General features: G+C 37.5%; 2 protein-coding genes across 4 annotated transcripts; one reads left to right on the top strand and one right to left on the bottom strand.

Annotated features, from left to right (window-relative positions):
• The first annotated feature begins 485 nt into the window (after nucleotides 1-485).
• On the top strand, nucleotides 486-14,844 carry gpr155a (G protein-coupled receptor 155a). 3 transcript variants are annotated; one of them, XM_026912530.3, is made up of 16 exons: nucleotides 486-731; nucleotides 1,031-1,516; nucleotides 2,302-2,701; nucleotides 3,921-4,089; nucleotides 4,409-4,564; nucleotides 5,353-5,436; nucleotides 6,718-6,838; nucleotides 6,957-7,041; nucleotides 7,857-7,947; nucleotides 8,364-8,553; nucleotides 8,728-8,823; nucleotides 10,765-10,898; nucleotides 12,241-12,336; nucleotides 12,439-12,503; nucleotides 12,600-12,737; nucleotides 13,564-14,844. In XM_026912530.3, exons 2-16 carry the CDS (start codon nucleotides 1,087-1,089, stop codon nucleotides 13,775-13,777), a joined length of 2,469 nt encoding a protein of 822 aa, XP_026768331.2. In that variant the 5' UTR covers nucleotides 486-731; nucleotides 1,031-1,086; the 3' UTR covers nucleotides 13,778-14,844. The 3 variants fall into 3 exon arrangements, with proteins under 3 accessions (XP_026768331.2, XP_026768330.2, XP_053090198.1); XM_026912529.3 differs by having other exon boundaries at nucleotides 487-731; nucleotides 8,364-8,565; XM_053234223.1 differs by having other exon boundaries at nucleotides 487-749; nucleotides 8,364-8,565.
• Nucleotides 14,328-20,681, bottom strand: scrn3 (secernin 3). The gene is made up of 8 exons (XM_026912531.3): nucleotides 20,424-20,681; nucleotides 19,687-19,853; nucleotides 19,075-19,256; nucleotides 18,566-18,765; nucleotides 17,468-17,680; nucleotides 16,749-16,911; nucleotides 15,936-16,116; nucleotides 14,328-15,449 (listed from the first exon to the last, which is right to left on the bottom strand). Exons 1-8 carry the CDS (start codon nucleotides 20,626-20,628, stop codon nucleotides 15,288-15,290), a joined length of 1,473 nt encoding a protein of 490 aa, XP_026768332.3. The 5' UTR covers nucleotides 20,629-20,681; the 3' UTR covers nucleotides 14,328-15,287.
• Nucleotides 20,682-20,763: the final 82 nt, after the last annotated feature.

The following is a 20,763-nucleotide window of genomic DNA, read 5'->3' as shown; positions in this document are numbered from 1 at the left end:
AATTTTGATGATGCAGCTAGTTAAACTGTTAATAATGATAAGTTAATAATAATAACTGTTAATAATAAAGTTATTAAATTAGTAGCATTTCAAGAAATAAAGTCTTAGCGTCTGATATTAAAGGAAAAAAATGGCAAATGTTTTGCTAGAAAGTCAAACGTCTTGCTAGCTGAGCCAGATGCAGAAAATGGGCGTGTCACATTTCTTCACTCAGTGCCTCTCTGCCCATACGACTAACTAGCAGCATATTTAAAAAAGTAAAATAAAATAAAATAAAATAAAATAATGTTTTAATTCTTGTATTTATAAGTTTTTTGTTTGTTTGTTTGTTGTTTTTTTTTACAGTGACGCTAAAACTACGTCGTTGAAGATTTCTCAGTTCCTAGTCATTAAGGACTTTTACTAAAGCCCCACAAAAAATGAGGTTCCTGTGTATATTTCCATATCCCCGCCCCCCGCTCACTGTGATTGGCTAAAAGATCTGTCGGGCGGTTGATAAAGTCACGCTCACAATCTGAGCAGGACAAACTGAGCTGTGTGGTTGTACAATGTGTGTATCATGTTTCCTTCTGACATGGAAATTTTCTTACTGACATTGGAACAGTCTCACAACGAGGGCGAAACTGGTTAAGACAGGAAGGAAAGTAGCTTTGTGTCTTCTTCGTGTGCTCGCCATGTGGGGCTACAGTGCTGTTTCATGACCGTGAGCTTCAGCACTCCACTGCAGCCAGGTAACAAGTCTAAAATGGGTGAGCTTGGTGCTTTTCAGCTTTATGACAGTCTTTAAAGAAAGTCATAAAGAATCTGTGTTGTTGGATTGGATTGTATAGTGTTTATAATCCAGGCTATGGTACACTGACATTCTGATCCAATGCTGATTTTGTTTTTCACTCTGCTCTATTGAAGTGTCACAAATCAGTAACCATTCAAACAAAGTGACCACTCCTTGCTGTCAGATCAGTTAACTCTAAATAATTCCAGCCACTGTTTTCTTTTCTTAAACCCCCCACACCTGGTTTTGCATTTTTAGACTGGCTGAAACCTTTAAGCTCCATCCACATCTGAAGGCTTCAGACCTCCAACAGGATGGATGTCCTTCCAAACACCATCTCCATGTCCAACCACATACATGGAGATGAGATCTCATCTGTCCCTCCTCCTGCCATGTCTATCGATAAACTCTTGCCTGCTCTACTTGAGTGTTTTGGGATCATACTGTGTGGCTACATCGCTGGTCGGGCCAATATCATCACCTCCACCCAAGCCAAAGGTCTGGGGAACTTTGTGTCAAAATTTGCCCTACCAGCACTGCTGTTTAAGAACATGGTGCTGCTGGACTTTGGCGATGTCATCTGGCCATTTCTTTGGAGCATCTTAGTGGCCAAACTGGCTGTCTTCTTTGTTGTGTGTGTACTGACGTTACTGGTGGCCAGCAAGGACAGCCGATACTCCAAAGCTGGACTTTTCTCCATATTTGCCACCCAGAGTAATGACTTTGCCCTGGGATACCCTATAGGTAAGTCACTTTTTATTTCCTCATCAGTGCTAGATATTTTGTTGGCTTTTATATTAAAGAGAAAAGTAAATAGTCCAGCCACACAAGTTAAGCATATTCACAAAATCCAAAGGTAAAATAAGCTGTAAGGCACTCTTATTCATTAAGGATGCACTCTTATTCATTAAGGGTCTTAATTTTCTATTTCCGATATTATCTTGATATAGGATGACCTCTGACCTCCTTTTAGCAACCAAGCCAACTTTCTATTGCCAGGTTATGCAAAAGTTCAAAAACATAATGGCAGTGTGCTTTAAGACATGATGTGGGTGCTATGTTCATGTGAAAGATCTGGGTTGTCAGTCAACATTGCACATTTTCATGGCATAAAATATGTCAGTGATTCAAATTTGAAAATTTAAAATCTGATTCAACATTTCAGACCAACATCAGCTCAAATATGCTATACTGTAAATCACTACGTCCTTATTACACATATGTTTCCACAGCCGGGTTGACTGGAGTGTCACCACTCACACCATGCAGTTCTAGTTAAACCCCTTGGTCGTTTGCTTGGTTTGTGGTTAATCTGTTTGATTTCTCTGAATTCAGTGACTCAGTAGTTTCACATGGACACTGTGCTCTTTAAAATATTCCTTCAGTTTTATGGTAATTTCCACCAAGATAATAAAACAGGATGTTAGATGGAAACAACAGTCAGGTCCGTTATGTGTATGACATGATTGTTTTCAGTTTGGCACTACTTCCTTCTCACTCTAACTGATGTGTAAAAACTTCATCCACAGTTGAAGCTCTGTACAGAAACACCCATCCAGAGTACCTGCAGTATATCTACCTGGTGGCACCAGTCTCCCTCATGGTGCTCAATCCTATTGGCTTTGCATTCTGCGAGGTCCAGAAATGGAGACGTGAGCAACGGCAGCAGCAGACTAAGCTGCATGTGATCGGGATGGTCTTTATTCACGTTGTCAAGAATCCCATTGTTTTCATGGTGGTAATTGGGATTGCAGCACACTTTGTCCTTGGCCCAAAGATCCCAGATTTTATGAAGGAGTTTGTGGATGGTTTGGCCAACTCTTTTGGAGGAACAGCTCTGTTTTATCTGGGTCTGACCATGGTGGGGCAGCTGAAGAAACTAACCAGGTCCACTGTGGTGGCTCTCATACTGCTCATCACTGCCAAATTGTAAGTGTATTTAGTGTTTAGGCCTAGTGGTATAAATCAGATGCCCAACATCAGACTTGTTTTTGGATATGACCCATAACCATTCCACCTTTTTTTAAAAGATGACAGATGACAGTGTCATTGTGCTAATTACCATTAAAGCATATTGTTTGTTTTTACATTATTGTGCAATAACATTGTCTTTCAGCCCGTGCAAGTTACAGCTTAGTGGATTTCTGTTTTGCATTTAAGTTTCAAGTTTACCAAGTTTTATTTTGGTCAGGATATGCACAAAACTGTAGCAAAACTAAATAAGCGTAACCCTCAGGATAGTTTGTTGTCATGGATTACCTGTTTGTGTGCTGATTCCATACAGTTCTTATTAGTGTTTTGAGTCAGTGAGGATGTTTAAGCAGTGGGTTTAGATGAGTTGAGGCCTGTATGAGAAATGCAAATCTGCTCCTGTCAACAAAGCATAATCTACAGATCTATGTAATTCTCCTACTGATCTGTGATTCAGGCTGATGTAAATATTTAGAGCTCAGCAAAGCCAGTGACCAATAAAATGCAGAGTACTGTATTGCAATTAAATACTTATGAAGAAACAACACTGAAACTGTAGCTTGTTGAGGATTTTTTTTTAAATTTATTAGCCAAAACTTTACTTTGCTTTACTTTATAAACTTTAAACCAGTTGTATGTTTATATTTTTCGAACATGGTTTAATCTTTTCAATTTGAGAAATGCAGAGAAAGACAAAAACTTTGCACCGCCCTTTGTTTGTACAGTGAGGTGGATTTTTTTCATATGTTTTAATTATTGAACATATTGATATTCTCCATGATTCTTATCAATTTGTTTGATTGTGCAGTAGTTTTACACACTAATCACACAGATTAGTTATACACAGAATGAAGTGTGACTATACAGTATGTCATGAATCTTCATAAAATAGACCATGATATTGGGACAGGCTATAAAATATGCAAAATTATTTAGAACTACACATATAGGCCAATTGACTTATCAGTAGACCACTAATCTGTAGTATTTTGAACTTTTCAACAGATAATCAGCATTTAGAGGATTGTGGTACAGATTGTGGTGCTATAATGTGTGACGTGCGTAGCTAAGTGTTGTAGAAATGTAAGATTTTCCGATAACAGAAATGCGGTACTCCTTCACTCTGAACTCTGTGTGTGTGTGCGCGTGCACCCGTGTGTGTGTATTTTGCCCTTAGACTGGTGATGCCTCTGATTTGTAGAGGCATGGTGGAGATTTTGGACAGAGGGAATATTAGCTCTCAAAACCAGAGCAGTCTCTCTAACTATGCTTTCCTGTATGGCGCTTTCCCCACTGCACCCAGTGTGGCCATTTACGCCAGTCATTACAACATGGAGCTGCAGGTGGTAAGTGCTCATGTGTGTATTTGGTGCTTTACAAGACCAAAAATGTGTAGCTGAGTCATGCTTTATACATATTTCTGTCTGCTTCTAGGATAAAGTAGAGATAAATATAAAAGCTGTGGTCTATACTAAGTGCTGATATCACCAGGTAATGCATTTATGGCTAGGAAGGTAGGAGACGTGCATTATGTGGGCTAACTTTAGGTCACAGTGACATTTTTTTTTTTTTCATGCTGATAAGCACCGTGCGATAATAACTTCGTACTACCTCCTTAGAAGGTATGTAATCATCTTTGAATGTACATGACTTTTATTTTTCCAGATGACATCAGGGATGGTGATCAGCACGTTCCTCTCTGCTCCTATAATGTACGTCTCTGCATGGCTGCTGACTATTCCCTGGATGGATCCCAAACCACTAGAATCAGCACTACAGAACATTAGCTTTAACATCAGCATTGTCAGCCTATTTGCTCTAGTGAGTAGTGCCCTTTTACACAAAGTCCTTTTTTTTTTGTTCCTTTCTTTTATTTGTTGCTTCCTCCAATTCTTTTTTTTTCCAAGCCAAATTGTGTCACTCTGGTTTTGAGCTCTGTAGCCTAGGGTAATAGTATAGGATTATATTAAATCAGTGTTATGATAATTACAGGAGCATAAATAACAGGGTCTACACTTATTCTTCATCACACCATGCCATGTTAAACTAGTATTATGAGAGACTTTGTGAATTTTATAGATAGATAACTTGATAGATAGATAGATAGATACAAAATGATCATTTAAAAATAGATTGAGCTTTGTTGTGCAGCAGTGAAGAGTGTTTCTAATCTGGGGGATTTTGTGCACTGTGCTTAACCACAGGGGGCCTACACTTCCTTCCTCTTTACACTAAGCTCTGAAGTCTTTAGCTTCACACGCAGTCAGGAAACAGAAATGGATTAATAACAAACAAATGAATGCATTTAAAAAATGCACCTTAAGTGGAGCAGATTGTGCCACACACGTTCATCATATCAATGTTCAAATCTGACTTTCTACTTCCACAATGTGTGTTACTTCATGATAGGACTGTGAGATGTTTTGTACGGTTTTGAAACATGTTTTTCCAGGATATAATGACACTTGAAAAGAGAATAATGGAACTTGAAATACCTGTATCTTCTCCTGTGGGTGCAATTTTTTGAACATATAAAGTGTACAGCAGTTATGGTAGAGTAACCTCTGTTTGTGTGTGTGTGTGTGTGTGTGTGTGTGTGTGTGTTGCAGGTGTGGTGTGTTGCTGTCAGTGTAATGAGTAAGAAGTTCCGCAGACGTCCGCATATGTTTACCATAAATCTGTTTGTGGCACAGGTGAGGCAATGGTAATCGCACTGACATCTACTTAATCTGGTCTATTACTCTATTTGCAAATCGTTGACATGTCTAACATGTGTTGTGAAACAGAATATAATAGAAATATGTTGTGAAAATGTGACCTATATGATTGGTCAGAACAGAGGTATTCATACTTTTTCCACATGAGCCCTCTTCCCAGTTTTTGGAAAACTTGCACCTGCCAATATAATCCTTTTACAAATCAGTTGTCTAATATCTGTCCTGGAACCATAAATAGGTTCTGACTGTAATAGGAGAGCAAAGCAAACAAAGTGTTTTAAATCATTGTGCATTTATAATTACCTTCAACAAGATTTGTAAAGTGTTCGATTTTACACTTCGTTGTACCTCTGTTTAATGTCAAACTTTTCAGCCTTTTGTCTGTTTCGGATAAAAACCTGAAAAAAAAAAATTGGCCAAAATATTTTGATGGCATGTGTAGGAACCATAGTCAACTGATGTTAAATGGTTATTTAATGATAGTTAAGTCAGTCACACATTGATAGGTTCTATTTCGCATTCACAATAAACTCAATAATCTCCATTTACTGTAACAGAAAGCGAGGGCGTTGCATCAGTGCATCTTTCAAGTGGAGAGCTAAAATATCTGTGTGACTATAATCATTCTGGATTCATATGTCAGTTGCAGGGAAAAAGAAGACTGCTCTTTTGGCAAATTTTTGGCATTCCGCTGTTAACGTTTTAAAGTTGCGTAAAGGTTGTCAGGTTTGAAATGGTCTTTTAAATATTTATTTTCTGGTATTTTTTCATCTTGCCTGCACCCCACTGCAATTCCTTCACACCCCACAGTGTGAATACCTCTAGTTCAGCAGGTGCTAATTAATTTTATATAACAGCAGTAGTTCTGATGGCAAGGCAAATCCCTGGTTTATATTAATGTGCTCATTCTAACATGTTATTGTTTCTATAGTAACAGCACAGGGAATAGTATGGCAGATGCTCCACATAAATTGATTAAAAAAACACATCATTGATATGATGAGGTTTTGTGTAGAGATGTATATTTAGCATTTATTGAAGGAGTCTCCGGTGTCAGTGCTTTGTAACAGTCAGAGGTAAAGCTATAACGTTAAGTTTTCCGACTTATGGTCGACTTTATGGTACTCCTCTTGCTGTTGGGCAGCATCAGACCACCCCCTCATTGATTGTTTACCTATAACACCATTTTTTTATTCCTTATGTAAGTACTTATATTTATATGGTTCTTATGTTTATGTTTTTGCCTCAAATGTCTAGCTGGGCGTATGTGTAGGTATGATCGCTTGGGATTTTGTGGTGGTTAAGGATAACTTCATTGGTCAGGTTTTGACCTTTATTCTACTCTATGGCTCGCTCTACAGCACTTACATTTGGCCAGGTAAGACATAAATCATGCACACACATACTCGTTACAATAATTTAAGGAAGTACTACAATTACAACATGTCTAAATTTTCCTCAGTTGATGTTAATGATTTTCTTTTCTGTTTTCTAAGGTCTGATAGCTCTCTCTCTGTTCTTGCTGAGGAGAGATGAGGAGCTGAAGGTGCAGCCTGGTGTTTTAATGCTAATTGGTTGGGGGTGAGTTTTTCATTTTATTGTCTTTAGAGCTGCTACTACTAGGGCTCGCACAGTTTTGACTTTTTTTGGCACATAAAGAGGACATAAAGAATTATTGATCTAGTTTGATTTGGGTGGGCTTGGCAAATATATTACCAAAGCGATTCGACTGGCTACAAGCAGTCTTGGCTACAAGCTTACAAGCAGTCGGCTGATTGGACCATTCAACAAGTCGATATAGCAACCGAAGCAGGCTCAGAGATATGTTGTATTGGTATTACACTAAAGTGTGTGCATGTGTGCTTTTGGTTGTCTGTTCATTCTGCATCAGGCAGCAGCATGTGTATATATGTTGGGTGGGGCACCAAAACGATATCTTGCCTAAAGTGGTGTTGTGTGGGTGGGGCTATTCATGCAACCTTCCACCCCTGCCCTTCCTACTGAGTTTAGAGATAGTACAAACATATCCTGAAGTCTACTGGAGCCCATCATATTTTAGTGCACACTGTTTACGATTGTTTGAACAGTAAAAAATAGTGATAACATTAAAAATGAATACAAACCACCACATCATTAGTTGTGGAAATATTACTTGTGTTCTTGGTATAAATGTTATAAATGTGACTGCCTTAGCAACTACAAATCACAGACGTAACACGTAAATGCATATTCACATTCCTGTTCAGACTGTCTTTTATTAAAAAAAGTGCACACCAGCAGTTTACGAAGATGCTGGGTATTTTTTGTATAATGGGTGTGTTTTTTGCCTGATCCATTCAAGGAGTAACATGGCTGCTTATGTCCAGTACCAAGTGTCTTTTGTCTCCCATTTACAGAGTGCCAGGTGTAGCAATAAGCATCCTGCTCATGGTGGGAGAAAAGATGCCAGACACCATTGACTCTGCCTTCTTTTTCGGCCCAGCACAGGTAACGGATTTCATCTTAGATAATGCCGTGACATGTAAAAATTGTCCACAGGCTGAACAATATTAGTTTTGATAATGGTAGTTGTGCACATTCAGGCTACACCAAGAGTGTAGGCATATAATAAGCATTGGTTCACCATCCAGAAGCATGGACTGTGTTTAAATAACTGTGTTCAAGAAACTTTAGCCTACTGGCATGATCCATTGACACTACCATTATTTGGAACATACTACATATCTTATCTTAATCTGTGACTCCTCTCACTTGATGTGTAGTGAAAATAAAATGTATAAAATGTATTTTGTACAGTTCTTACACGCTCCTCAAGAAATTTCCAAATTGATTTCCACGTGTAGAAATAAATTTTAAAAAAAGCCCTAATTCCCATTCCTCTGTCTCTCCTTTTGTGCCTGTAGGTTGTGTGTACAGTGGTCGTATTGGGTGTAGGTATAGCTGTAGCTGGAATCTCCCTCATGCTGCTCAGCAGAGGCACACACGAATATCAAACTCTTGAGCATAGCTCACTAAATGGCACTGCAGAGGACCTCAGGACTGACAGCAATACACAACCCCAAAGCACTTTTGAGCAGACCACCATAGAGCATGGTAATAAGAGAGGTAATATACATTACCACAGCTAACATGTCACAGTCTGATCAATCTAACTCACTTCAGATGAAGTGGTTGTCTTTTACATTTGGTAATTAGATGTGCATATTAGTTTTGCCGCAAGAGTACGTCTTTACATATTTCTTTGTGTTTTTTTTTTTTTCTATCCAGGGTGTCAGGAATGTGAGTGTAACTTGTCGTCAGTTCAGGCTGTACCTAATAATATTTGTAACAACAGTGCGCAGGACACACCATCTATACAGCCAGGTAAATTATCACTGCTTGTTTGGTTACCACGGCTTGAATTACCTTTGTAGCTCAGCAGTGAGTGAGTTTTTCACTTGATTAATAGAGTTATATATTTATATCTTGTTTTGCACTCTTTTTGAACTTGGGTGCTGTCTGTTCCATCATGCAATTCTGACTGTATGTCACTGTATCTGGCTGAGCTAAAATGAGCTAAGTGAGAGTAGATGCATTTATATATTTGCTTATGAGATACACTGGCAGGAGAGTTAAGCTGAGTGAAGTGAAATTCCAATGAAACCTATAATAAGCAATATATACAGTCATGGGGAAAAAAGATAGGACACCTTCCTACAATTTTATGTTTTCCTTTATCAGGGCCTCTGTGTGGTTCTCAGCAACATCTATAAACAAACATATAATCTCAAGTGACAACAAAAAATACACAACAGAGTTCAATATGTAGTCACTTTTTCCCCAAAAAGTAAATCAACATTCAGAAACCTGGTGGGAAAAAAATAAGTACACCCTATAATTAACACGTAGAACCACCTTTAGCAACAATAACTTGAAGTAAATGTTCTCTGTAGTAATATATATTGGTCTCTCACATTGTTCTGGAGAAATTTTGGCCCACTCTTCTTTACAACATTGCTTCAGTTCATTGATGTTTGAGGGCATTCGTTTATGCACAGCTCTCTTAAGCTCCCCCCACAGCATTGCGATGGGGTTGACTTTCTTCTTCCCCGTGACTGTGTGTGTATATATAGGCTATGTGATGTACTCCACTTTTACTAGCAGCAGTGTAAGGTTATTTCCAGTGCTACATTCAGCAGGTGTTTGTTTAAAGCCTGAAATTTAATTTATTTTATATGACAATACTTCTGTATTTTCAACTCTGATTGGCCAGAAATTGTTGATTTATTTTCTTTAACGGCAACAGTGCCTATTGTTAATGCACTTGTTCCAACACGTTATCGTTTCTATAATAACAGCTCATTTACAGGGACTTATATGGAGGAATCTATATGTGATCTGAGTCTAATTGTGAACAGGTTAAACATATTAAAAATGTGTTATTTAAAGGTGCATTAGGTAAGATTTGTGGGGAAAAAAAGTCTTCAGTGGATAAACAGGTGAAGTTGAATAAGATTTGAATGATTTTTCTTTTACTCATTGAACCTGCCCCCATTCCACCATGTACACAAAGCTCCGCCCCCAAAACTTACAGTGGTTCAACTAGATTTAGCTAGAAGTCTGAGGCCAATCAAAATATAAACAAACATTCCAGACTGGAAGGCAGGTTTCCAGAGAGGATTTTTTTTTCAGCTGCGTAACACTTGTTCTGAGACAATAGCTCATTATTTTTATCATTTCTACATAATTTTGACTATTATACCTTTAACACTGAAATCATATAATCCATTGATATGGTGAAGACATTTATTTAACACTTTTGGAAGGAGCCTCCAGTGTCAGCACTTTCAGAAGTGACTCTGTTCCTTTAGGTTTTCCACCATGGGAAAGTCTAAGGATGGTGGATTTTTTTGTCATGAGACAAAAAAATGCTTGTTCTGTTAGAAAGAGCAAGTATTTTCTGTCTCATGACCAGAAACCAACACCATCAGCGTTGGCAGTCTAGTCTTTCTTGTTACTACTTTGTATGCCAGAAATATCCTTAAAATATACTTAAAATAAAAGGAAGCTATAGAAGAAAAATGCTGTCAGACATAATCTAGATATCCATTGTATTGTTGTTAGTCATATTTATGTTTTGTGACCTTACAGGAAAAATACATGTTTTAGATCTTGGTGCTAAAGAGCAGATCAGGGTTGTGTCCTTTAAAAGAACTATACTGTAATATTTATGTTGGAAAATATAATGTCGCAAATATGACGCTGAGCAAGTCTAGTTATTGGTCCTTGCCATGGTTAGTGTCTGAGATATGACTCTGTTCACAGGTCAGTGTGGGAACTGCTGTGGGAACTCCTCTCATTGTTTGCTGGTAGAAGAGGAACAGAAGCAGCAGACTGCAGACAGACAGGTGGCCAGACATGTACTGCTCTGTCTGCTTCTCACTGTCAGTCTCCTGGCTGTAAGTATAAATAATATCTTTGCTGCACTTAATGCTCATTTTGCAAGTAGAAACCAAATCTTCAGCTAAGTGGTATTGTGAGTAATTGGGGAACTGTACTGGCGGTATAACTCCGAGAACTGGGGCTGGCCAGCTTCTGCTTTGCAATAGACAATCTGGCAGAGATGTGGAGATGGTGTATACTCTGTCACAAGAGTGAGATGGGAATTTTTGGAAGTTAATTAGGAGGAAGGTGAAGCCTCAGTCTTTTTCCCGAACTTCAGTTATTTCATAATTGCATTTTCATTAAATTTATTTTCACTTTAGGTCTGGGGAAAGATGGTTCATGTTTTTAGTAGCTGCAAGTAGGCTTCTGGTAGTTACTTCATCTTTTTATTGCTGATTTGAGTACTTGATTGATTTTATTTTGTAGAAAAAAATGTTCAGCACTTCAGTTACCTTCAGAACAGTTTTGGATAGACTCTTTATCATTTCTGTAAGAGAGTTTGAGCTGTTGTTTCAGAGAACAGAGAAAGAAACACAGATACAATTCACCAAATTGTGAATGCATAGTAACTGTGTAAATGGAAGTAAATACAATTAGAGAAAAGCTGAAATAAAAATAAAATCAAAATAAAGCAAACAGTCTATGGGTCTTTGCAAAGTTCCAAGTAATAAATGTATTGCACAATACACATCCAGCTAGTGTACATTAGTCACGTGAAATAAGAGGCTCTGTTCTAAAATTTAGGGCGCACTGATTACATTAATAATTATCCTGAAATACTGGATCAGTAGCGTATCCATCTTCACATATTTCCAAATTCAGTCCATTGGCCTTTTTTATGCCGAGGAATTATGCATGTGGTGTTGCCTGGCATAACACTGTACTTACATGTGAGTATAGGACACACGTTGTGTCTCCATCTCCATCATGGCTCTAATGTATTACACAACGAACTTGCAGAGTCATCTGGCTTACTAAGAAACTGTCAGTACTGGATCAGTATCAGGTATACATCTCATACATGAACATGTGTTGCATTTGAGAAAACATGACCTTAAAATAAAATATTTTAAAATATTTGTGTACGTACGTGTGTGTATGTGTATATGTGTGTAATATATATATATATATATATATATATATATATATATATATATATATATATATATATATATATATATATATATATATATATATATAATATACACACACATAAATATAAATGCCAAATACAAAGCCAAATAAAACTAAATAGTACTAATACAGAATTATAATTCCTTAAGATGGACTTATGGGGCTGTTTCAACCCTCTTACCTACCAAAACAGATTTACATTCGTGTGTGTGTGTGTTGTAGAATATCTCCAGCTACCTCTGGTGGCTCTTCAGTCCAGTTCCAGGCAGACTCTACTTAGAGCTGCAATTCTTCTGTGCTGTGATCAACTTTGGACAGGTAAGGACGTCCGCTTTCAGTCTTGCATCAACATTTTAGTTATTCAAGCTACTTGAAAGTTAACTTGATAGTTAACACTATATCTGCCTCTCTCCCCCATAGGGTTTTATATCATTTGGCATTTTTGGTCTTGACAAACATTTAATCATTATACCATTTAAAAAGAGGTATGTTCAGTCACATTGGTGAGAGCTTCTTTAAAAGCGTATTTAATGGTGTATGTTGCTTGAGTTGGTTATTTGTGCTGTGTTTGATGTATGTAGGATAGCACGTCTGATGTGGACTCAGGGACAGGAGGCAGCAGGTTCCTCTAATGTGTCTGAAGAGATCAGACTCACCTGCAGTCAGTTTCTCAAGTACCACAAAGAACAATGTGTCCAGGACATTGTCCAGACAAAGAGGTAGGTATTCGCTATAAGATAGCTAACTCTGAAAAGGTATTTTTACTTTATTACTAAGAGTCAATTTGTTTACCACAGTGCTATTGAATTGTCAAATCTGATTGGTCAGAAGGTGTTGATTTATTTTCTAGAACATAACAGCTAAAAATGTTGCTTAACAACAAAAAATGTCTAATCATTGATATGGTGAAGTTTTCTGTAAGGTGAGGTTTATTTACATTTAGAGACGATATCTCTGTTGAAATTAATAAGAAAAAAAACAGCTTGTAATTCTTTTTTTGTAAAAGACAAGCTGTGTAGTTGTGTTTTTTTTTTTTTTTTTTTAAGGACTAAGCAAATAAGGTTAGTGAAGGGATGACTGTTTATAGCTGCGAAAAAAAGCGATAGTAGGAACTAACTTGTCTTGTGGATGTTCCATAACATTAAATAGAACTATAACCCTTTGCAAATTATGACCTTCACTGATAAATTAACAATTGTACCCTTTGGCAAATTGCTGTGGTATAAGAGGAATAAAACATGTTGCGACATGCTGTTATAAGAAATTAATCAGCTTCAGGGTGGTACGGCGTCACACCACCCGTCATTGGTACTTTTCCTAAAACAGCATGCCCCAAAGTGTTGTGTTGCTTACGTAACATATGAATCACCTTTGTTTTTCTCCAACACATGATTTTTATCACATTATTATTTTGTGTCTATGGTGCAAAATTCTTTTCATGCTTCCTCATTTTTAGTTTCAGTTCTGCATTGCACTGAAGAGCAGCTTGTTCTGAATCACTCTATTCTAATTCCTACCTCCATCCTCACCTGTGTGTGTGTGTAGGTGTGGGGAGCACAGTGTAGCACACACATTTCTTGGCAGTGAAATGGTGCTGTGGCTGCAGACTGTTGGATTGGCCAGTGACCAGGGGGAGGCACTGCTCTACGGCTCCCGCCTGCTGGAAGGCGGAGTCATCCACCACATCACTCATGACTACGATTTCCAAGATGACAACCTGCATTACTGTTTCACAGAGGGCTCTGTGGTCCCTCACTAAAACCGGATGAATATTGTACCCACGAAATAAAAATGTTGGTTTAGGTTTCAGTCTGTTGAATATAACACCTGACTTAACCTTTAGTGTGATTTATGACTTGGTGTGTATTACACTTGGTGTAGACTGACTTGTTTACAGGATGAAAAGGGATGCAATTAACCATGTGCTGCTTTGAAGAGTAAACTATAATATGTACATAACTTAACATATTAAGTTGTACAAGGCTACAGTGCACTGAATATTTAAAATGCAATGCAAGACTATCAGAGCTTTAAGAAAGCCATTAGACATCCTTTTATATGTATCTTAGTATATAAGGTATAACAACTACTTTGCACTGACAATAGACGTCTTCCATTAAGGCACACTTTTCAGCTAATATTTCCCTATTACAGGTCTAGCAGATTAACATTCTGTATGGACATTTTTACAGATTATGATTTTTTTTTTTTTGGACTATTCAAACACATGTTGTGGTATGTGTACACTAGTGAATTATTTCTGAGGTCTTCCACAATGATCAGTACAAAAAATGTTTATACAGATACACTCAGGGGGAAAAATGTTTTATTTATTTATAATATTCATTATTATTTCTGACTTTTTAAAGGTTAGGATTTCAATTATGTTGCCATACATTGTCATTTATCCCATTATTCAGAGTTCAAAACACATTCAACCACATAACTCTAATATACAACTATAATATATAACTCTAATATAACACATTGTATGAGTGTGCCATACTAGTACATATATTGTTAAGTTTTTAGTGATCAGTGATGTTCCTATGAAGGCTGAGGAAGAGGGTCTGTTAATTTGTTGTGTGTTAAAATAACCCTCTTAAAAGATCAAACCTAAACATTAGTTGCAGGGATTCGAGCAGCATTTCAGCATGTCTAACGTTAGCGCTATGTAAAACCGCAACACTGTCTGTAAGAAACATGCTTATCTGCTAATAGTATTTTTGGTGCTTTATTTATTAGAGGTACAGTTGTTTTCATGTTTACATTGCATATCCCTAATATTTAATTTGGGTATCAAATAAACCATTTTTTCAAAGTGCACTTTTTTTTGTATAAATTATGCATGCAATTTATAGTGGGGGTAAAAAGCGTAACCGCCACTTAAACCTTATCTTTGATCTATAAAGCAAATTAGTATTGCTGAAATTTGTGTGTGATGAATTAACTATCAAAATTCTTTGTAGTGCCTTTTTAAAATTACTCATACAGCATGTGTTAGTTTTTAATGGTCTGTTCTTGCTGACTGGAAAAACTGATATCACTATGTGAGATTTTTATACCTATATTTATTTATTGTCATCATGCTATATTTGTATTACCAGAGTAATTTCACACATAAAGGAATGGCTACATATTGAAATATGTGCAATTTATGCGCATTTGAATTATGTGCAGTTGACTACATTTTCTACTTTTTGTTTCCGTTCCTCATCACTTAATTGTTTTAATTATATAATAAGATGTAAAAGTCTCTCCAGGCTGTTTCAGGCTTTACTGTAAACTCTCAGCTCTTCCTCAACTGCATTTGAGAAGAGATGAACCAGCAGAGTCGAGTCGTCCACACCTGTAGTTAAGTATTTCTCCATTTCTGCCATTTTCTGCCCCTCCAGCTCAAGCATTTTCTGCACGATCCTCTGACCTTTCTCCTAATTAAACAAGGAAGAGATAAGGCTTTGGTTGTGCAGTAAAAGAAAGTAACTCATAAGGCAGATTAATGTAGTTAGACAGGATTTTCTTTGCTTTTGTTCAGGTTAATTCTGTTTTAATGTACATTTAAAGGGCATCATCTCTTTCAATTCAACTTAAAAAAAAAAAAAAACACCATTAAGCACCAGTTTAAATGTGGGGATATTACGCTCATAAAAATAGTCCAATGTATTTGTAGTTTTTTACTTGAGTCAAATTAGATACTATTCACACATTTGTTTTATAGGTTTTTATTCAATTCTATAACAACGGAATAAGTCATTTGCCATTATAGCGTAGAACTGGCATATTGTTTTGAAAGGAACATTATAACACGAAATTAGTAATTGATTTTAATTGCACTATGGAGTGCTATAAAATCTGTATGTATATTTATCACAGATGTTTAATACTTAGTGCAAAAGTTCACATTTTTAACAACTTACCCTTGTGCTGTCGATTATAGCAGCCACCACCTCATGTTTTTTGAATAGGGGGTGTTTACGGTTGGGCTTGTTCTGAAAGCGAGGTTTCTTCTTCACCGGATCGTCCTCTCCGAAACACGGAGAACACGTATGATTCAGTGGCTTTATGTCTGCTACAAAGATAAACGGCTTGAAAACCGACCTGAACAGAAAAACAAAATTGGATTAGTTTAGAAAAGGAAAGTAGGTCATGTTATTTAAAAAAAGAATTGTCTTTTGGTCTTTATGTATATAGATCTTATACAGAATCTTTATGTATATAGTGCTTTTCTGAACATAAGTTATAAAATATTAAAATAAACAACTAAGGTTCTTCTAGTGCATTTATTTTGGACCATTTTTGTAGTCTATTTATAATTATACATTCAGCTAGATTTTTTCCATAGCTTTCTCATTCACTTCTAAACCAATTTGTATAAAGACATAGTAGAAGTCAACACCAAAGGCACTGACGGGGATTCCTCCACCACCAAGTCTAGTCCTTGTTCCTAATTTGTGTGCTTAAATGTGCTTAAAATATGCTTCATACAGGAAGGAAGACATTAAAGAAAAACTATTTCAAACATTTGACCTTGCTGTTTGAATCAATTCCAAAATTCATCTGCTCCATATAAACCCTACAAACACTCAATCACTTTTTCTTGAGTTACCGTGGTAAGAAGAATCTTGGATGGATGGATGGATGGATGGTTGGATGGATGCACAGAAGCACAGACAACCCAAAAACACAATGTTCTGAGCTTGTGGAATGAGGCAGCAGTAGTATAAACCTACCTTTCAGGGTCAGGGGTTGCAGTGAAGTAGTGAACCCCAGGCAGCGATTCGTCTTTAGGGAGCACAGATACCATGCTTCCTGTTGTCATGAACATGCCTTCCATATTAATGCCACTCTCTTTATCTCTCAGTATATCCATCATGGTCTCAGCTGTGATGTGACCTGTAAGTGTGGCAACACAGTGCTCTTATTAACACATAATTCACTCACATCCACTCTGTAAAGGTAAAATTCTATCATGCAGTAGCTTAAAAATATACAAATACAGTATTCTTTCTTTTGACTACGTTCTGAAAATCATGAAAAATATAAAAGATTAAGCTGTGGTTTACTGCAATAAGTTTGTCTTTAAAGCTGAGACTTTCAGCTAGATCTTGTGCATTCTTTTATTATTTATATTGTCAGGTGTAATAATAATTTACACATTCTGATTGGCCAGTAAGTGGTGATTACTTTTTTATAACAGCAAAAGTACTCCTGGCTGTAATCACTGGTTTATATTAATACGCTCATTCTAATACTTTACATGAACAGATTAATGAACAGCATGTGGTTATTTAATAAACAAAAAAAATAAGCAATTATTAATTCTTTTCCTGTAAAAGCATGCCACATAATGTTTTATTCCTTACTTAACCTATCATTAACTGCATTTCGTTGTCTCTGTACTCGTACTCTGACAATGACAATAAAGTTGAACCTAACCTAACCTAATCACCTTTGCTTTTCTCCAGCAGCCTACGTCCCTCACAGTAGCGGCCTCCAGCGGCCTCTACGCGTGCTGTAGTCATAAAGGAGTAAACCTCTGCAAAACTGAATGCCACCTTGCCATCCCACCAGCCTTGCTCCCGCGCGTACTCCCGCATCCTCGGGTGCTCCTTGTCGATTTTGGTGGTAATGGAGTACTGATTAGAAATATTACGATATCCATCTGTACAGGAACAATACAGAGAAGATGTTTAGAATTTGCCAGGAGATAGTAGTCATAAACTAGATGGCCAAAAGTTTGTAGACACCTAACCATCACACTCATATGTGCTTGTTGAACATCCCATTCCAGATTTAGTCCCCCTTTGCTGTTATAATAACCTCCACTCTTCTGGGAGGGCTTTCCACTAGATTTTGGAGCATGGCTGTGAGAATGTGCTCATTCAGCCACAAGAGCATTAGTGATTCTGGGCACTGATGTGGCCAAGAAGACCTGGTGTGCAGTCAGTGTAACAGTTCATCCCAAAGGTGTTCAGTGGGGTTGAGGTGCAGGCCACTCGAGTTCTTCCACTGCAACCGTGGCAAACCATGTGTTCATGGACCTCGCTTTGTGCACAGGGGCATCGTCATGCTGGAACAGGTTTGGGCCTTGTAGTTCCAGTGAAGGGAAACTCTAATGCTACAGCATACAAAGACAGAATCCTAGACAATTGTGTGCTTCCAACTTTGTGGCAACAGTTTGGGGAAGGCCCACATATGGGGTTTTATGTGTTGGTGTCCACAGACTTTTGGCCATAAAAGCTACCTTGATATGGCCTATAGATTATTTGTGGAGACTAGTGGAAGTATCGAATGAGGAACTAAACCAACCTTGGCCTTTGAGTAGAGTTGCACTATACACCTGATCAGCTGACTCTTTCTGATTTGTGAGTTCAATCATGTGTGTTAGAGCATAGAAAACTGAATTTTAAATTGTGTATTCCAGAAAAGTCTGCTAATCTGGTAATTATTACTAGTCTAAAGAACTCTGTAATACTTAACTCTCTTTACTGTAAGAGTAAAGGACTGACTGTGAAAGAAGACAACCATTAATTCTGTTTTTATTTACTCTCTACTCTCTCTGCAGCCCAGTATTGCCCACAGGTCTCCAGCACCCAGGCCTCAGTGCGGTCACATATGAGGAAGCTGTTATGGTAGGTAAAAGTGCATTCATCCTCCATGCAGTTGCCGCCCTGCCCGTATTTCTCCAGAAGTTCCACTATCACATTCAGAGCCTTCTCTGCGCTGTCTGCTCTCTCCAGAGCCAATCTAAAAACAGAACAGACCACATAAATCAGATGCTGACAGAATTATTGCTGTGGAACATTAATGAAAAATGTAGTTATCTAGAACATATTATCATTGCCAAAGAACAGACAGGATGTCTAATATTTTATTTGAATATGAATACAAAGATCTGTGGGGTTTAGTATTTTCTATATACAACTGATTGAACTCTTCAGTTGATTACTGAGTCAGTTGTTATGGTTATGTGTAAATTTTGCTAAATTCTCCATATATGTTTCATATTGCACTAATAATAACAATTATGCATCTTTTTTAAAAGCTGATGATCACCTCACTAGATCCATGCCCAGTAAAGCCTCCTCGTTGTCGGCGCGTTCTCTCCCCCACACGGCCTCATTCCCGATGCAGACCTGGTGTTCGTTGGCTCCCATTTCAGCTCCCCAGAGCCATGCTGGTCTACTCAACACTACAGCATGAGTGTGGGCAGCCTGCTCTATCTCTATGTACGTGCACTGTCCAGTTGAAAATAAAAACACGACAATGAAACAAAATTTCATCAGTATGCACCTGCCTTCATCTGGAAAGAGCCATAATACCTGCATGTCGCGTGCACATTTTTTTCTCCCTGAAACCACAAAACCAAACACACTGCAAGGATTTTTCTATAATATTTTTTCCTTGCACTATTCTTTATTCTGATGAATGATGTCCACACACATGAACAGTTCAGTAATATTTCTTTATTAAAAATGGCTCTTAAAAAAGTGAACTTTACAAGATGCTGCATATCATTCTGAGTAAGAAACCCACCTAAAAATATGGATATGTTCCTTTAATAATTTATGCATTAACTAGTTATTATGGTAGTTAACAGTGGCCCATGATAATAATGAAGGATACTTATAATAATTAAGTAATCATATGAAAGATTGATTGGGGTACCTCGACTTTTTCTCCCAGACTGTAGTCTCTGGAGGGGAAGTAGATCACCTCTTGCACCTCATCGCAGGGTCTGTCTGAGTTCTTGCCGAAGATGACGCGCTGTCCCTCTGAGGATGGAGGTAAAGCCACGAACGTGTCGCAGGAGCATGGCGTCATCATCCTGCGCGCTGAAAATCAATCAACATGACCCAATTTGACATTTTACGGCTAAGTGAGTTTATTCGCGTCATGTAATTTTCGTGCTTAGTTTAGTTTAGTTTATTTATTTATAAAGCACATTTAAAAACAACTGGAGTTGGAACCAAAGTGCTGTACAAGTTGTATAAAACAGATATATACACAAAGCATAACAATACAAAATACCGGAAGACAAATGGAAATTTTACAGCGTCAGACTGAATTAAAAGATAAAGAATAAAAGTGCGTGTTCAAAGAGGATTTGAACAATAGAGGAGGATGATCTTATATGAAAAGGGAGACTATTCCACCGAAAAAGCCCTTACTCTTGTATATATGTATATACATATATATATATATATAGATAGATAGATAGATAGATAGATAGATAGATAGATAGATAGATATAGATAGATACTTAATTCTTTAGCCAAATACATGATCTGAGCAGTGTTTATATATATGTGTGTGTGTGTGTGTGTGTGTGTGTGTGTGTGTGTGTGTGTGTGTGTGAGTGAGTCACTAAAATCAGAGAATGTTAATAACGTCTAAACACTCACCTAGATCAAATAACGTGCAGAAATAAGCTGTTGTGGAAGAGGCAGTAACCGGGGCTCTTTTGATAGAATCGTTTCTATGACGACTAGTGCCAGACTTTCTGTTTTCATTTCCTAACACATTTAACACAGCTAGACGTCTCCTACACCCGAAAGGCGACGTTAGAGGATAATCTGATACTGAATCATTTGGATTTCCTGTGAGCATGTGAATACATTTCCTCCGGCTCCTGTGTTTGTGCTAGGGATCTGCGGAAGGGTTCACTGAAGCCTTACAAGTTACCGCCCACTTAACCTGGAAGTAAAATGTGGTCGGGCTGTAAACAGGAGAAACAGGAATTCC

Source organism: Pangasianodon hypophthalmus, chromosome 5 (assembly GCF_027358585.1).
Source record: "Pangasianodon hypophthalmus isolate fPanHyp1 chromosome 5, fPanHyp1.pri, whole genome shotgun sequence".
Taxonomy (NCBI): domain Eukaryota; kingdom Metazoa; phylum Chordata; class Actinopteri; order Siluriformes; family Pangasiidae; genus Pangasianodon; species Pangasianodon hypophthalmus.
This window is presented reverse-complemented; position numbering and strand designations above follow the sequence as displayed.